At 65.0% G+C, this 2,777-nt stretch overlaps 1 protein-coding gene across 2 annotated transcripts in view; it reads right to left on the reverse strand.

The window, feature by feature from the left end:
* Positions 1-2,777, reverse strand: part of LDB1 (LIM domain binding 1) — a 4,144-nt gene that overhangs the window by 774 nt on the left and 593 nt on the right. For both annotated transcript variants that reach the window (XM_009323244.1, XM_009323246.1), the window contains exons 2-8: positions 2,619-2,663; positions 2,318-2,393; positions 1,879-1,981; positions 1,495-1,667; positions 1,138-1,260; positions 879-962; positions 453-576 (exon numbers count right to left, since the gene is read on the reverse strand). In XM_009323244.1, coding sequence (XP_009321519.1) covers positions 453-576; positions 879-962; positions 1,138-1,260; positions 1,495-1,667; positions 1,879-1,981; positions 2,318-2,393; positions 2,619-2,663 — 728 coding nt within the window. The remainder of the gene's footprint in view (positions 1-452; positions 577-878; positions 963-1,137; positions 1,261-1,494; positions 1,668-1,878; positions 1,982-2,317; positions 2,394-2,618; positions 2,664-2,777) is intronic.

Below are 2,777 nucleotides of genomic sequence, written 5' to 3' on the forward strand. Positions count from 1 at the left end.
TGCTGGCGCCGCTGGCGGAGGAGGGAGACCTGGTCACCCCCGATGAGAAGGAGCCGGTGCCCTCCAGCCCCTTCTCTGCAAACCCCCCTTCTCTGCAAGGACCACATCCCCCCCGGGGCAGCACTGCCACCCTCCTCCCCTCTGCAGCTTCACTGTCCCCCCAGCGCAGGGGACAGGAGAGGGTGCAGGGAAGATTTCCGTCGCTGCTTTGCTTTCCACAAGCAGCTGGCAGCCCCCGGGCAGGGAGCGCTGGCTGCCTGCAGCCCCGCTCTGCCCCAGCAGGAAGCCAGGCCAGCAGAGAAGGAAGCCAGCTGCCTGACTCCCCTCCCCCAGCCTCACAAGATGAGGCCAGGGACAGGCTCTGGGGCTGGAAGAAGCCTGCGCCGAGGGCAGGGCCTGAGAGGGCAGCCCCGGAGACCCGCAGGCAGCACAGCAGGCAGCGTGAGACTCACCAGGCGGAGCGACCATCCGCTGCCACTTCTGGAAGAGGCAAGTCTTGAGGCAGTCCCGGGGACTGAGGCTGTAGGTCTTGTGCCGTGACATGAGCTCCTGCATTGGTTCTAGGATTACGCAGAGCTGCAGGGAGCAGACAGATGCGGGGTTATATCGCGATGCTCCAGGCCCCAGCGAAAGCTCCTCTGTCAGGCAGCCGTCTGCACTGCACTGACCCAAGCCACGCTGGGAGCCCGCAGGCTCCGGCAGACCCACTGCCCCACAGCTCTCTGCAGCCCATCTGCAAGATCCCTCTTGCACAGCCTGCCCCGCTGCCTCCCCGCACCTCAGGGCAGCCAGGTGTCAGGCAGCCGAGAGCACAAGACGTGGCCACCCTTGCCCCCCCAGGAGCAGACCTGCATCCCCCTCTCTTCCCGCACGCTTACTCGGAGGTAGTTGAGTGTGGAGTTTGAGAGCCCACAGCGGGTGATGTTCTTGGATAACTGGTCCAGCATCTGGGGGTCCTGTGCCTAGGAGCGAGAGGGACAGACGGCTCAGCTGCATCTGGGCTGGGGACGGCCCTCCCGTGCCCCAGCCTGCGATGGGGGGACAGGGCTGAGGTCCCCCCAACCTGCGCAGCAGGGAGAGGAGCTCAGCAGCCCTGTGTCACTCGTGTCCCGGGGGAGCTCCTGGAGCGGTACTCACATGCATGGCAAGGATGCTGCGGGGGATGAGCTCTCGATGCTGGCGGATGCTGAAATGCCACGTCTTTATTCTCATCATGTCGTCGAACATGAACTCCAGGTAGAGCCGCCCCTCCACACACACCTGGGCAGGGTGCAGGGTCAGGCACAGGCTGGGCCCACTTCCCCCAGCCCAGATCCCCTGGCAACCCACTGCTGCACAGTGGGACCCCCTGCCAGTGGCTTGCCCCTGCCTGCCATGAGACCCGGCACAAGCCAAACCCACGAGCCCACAACGGCCCCGTGGGACCGCAGCCACCACGAGGGCACACTGGACCAATGCACGAGGGGCAGGAGAAGCTGCGGGCGCAGCCGGTACCTGGGTGAACATGGGTTTGCCGTGCTGGGTGACCATGGTGCACTGGTCACAGTCCAGCGAGACGAAGTTGTTGTGGAAGGACTCCTTGGGGTGCTTGAGCACGTAGTAGAGCTCTGTGGCCCCCCCTTCAAAGATGCTGCGGAAGTAACGAGGAATCAGAGTCCGGCCGATTGCTGGAGCGGGAGAAGGAGGAAGGTAATGTCAGTAATCCTGGCTCACCCAGACGTGCCTTGGGGCTGCACAGGGAGCGGGTTCCCCAGTTCCCGCTGGCTGGAGGCAGCTGAGCTCTGACACCCTGCCTGCATCCCCCCACACAGCGCAACCGCCTCCTCTCCTGCTGGAGAAGCAATGCCCTGGGGAAGGAGGGCTCAAGCTGCTACTCACTGTATCTCTTTGGTCCATCCTCCAAGCAAAAAGTGATTGTTAACATGGCGTCATCCTCAAAGAACTCCGTGGTGAAGGCGTCCCACCACAGATTGTCACATTCCTGGGGATGGTGGAGAGATGCCAGGTTACAGGGAGGGGAGACAGCCAGCCAGCCAGCCGCTGGCTGCCAGGCACAGCAGCCACGCACTCAGCCCGCGGAGGGCTGTGCTCCCGGCTGAGCGCTCAGAGATGGGGATGATGAACCCTGTCCCATGGCCGAGCGAGGGACAAGGTGCTCGGGGACCTGCACAGCAGGACAGAATCCCGCTGCCAAGGGGATCCTCCTAGAGCCAAGGCAGCTCGCGAGGGCAGGCAGCGCAGAGGACCCCATTCCCTAAACACACACCTGGGAGCACCCCCCCAACCCTGGCCGCCCCTCGCTCCCCCAGCTCCCCACCTCTGTCCAGTTCTGCAGCCGCTTGTTGAGCTCAAATATCCTGTAGTCGGTCTGGTTCCCATACGGCGTGTGCCTCCTGCCCAGAGAGCAGAGCAAGCAGTCAGAGGGGGAGGCAGCCATGGGGTGGGGAGGGGTCCCGAGCCCGCGGCAGGGGGGACACAGCCTCTCCAGGGCTGGGCAGAGCCTGAGCAACCCCCCCGCAAACCCCTGCGGCCAGCAGTGTGTCAGCCCTGCCAAGGCATCCCCACCACAGGCACCAGCTCCCCTCCCAGCGGGGTCCCCACCAGACCCCCATGCTTACCCGATTCCAGGCTCCAGGTACGTCGGTGGGTACATGGGAGTAGGTCTGGGGGGGCAGAGAAACACAGGCAGGTCAGCGCTGGCAGGGATCTCCTTCCCTGCCCGCCGCAGCTCCCCCTTCCCTGCCTACAGCGGCAGGCGGGCCGGGCTGGGGGGGGGC

This window comes from Pygoscelis adeliae, unplaced genomic scaffold (genome assembly GCF_000699105.1).
Source record: "Pygoscelis adeliae isolate BGI_AS28 unplaced genomic scaffold, ASM69910v1 Scaffold294, whole genome shotgun sequence".
Taxonomy (NCBI): domain Eukaryota; kingdom Metazoa; phylum Chordata; class Aves; order Sphenisciformes; family Spheniscidae; genus Pygoscelis; species Pygoscelis adeliae.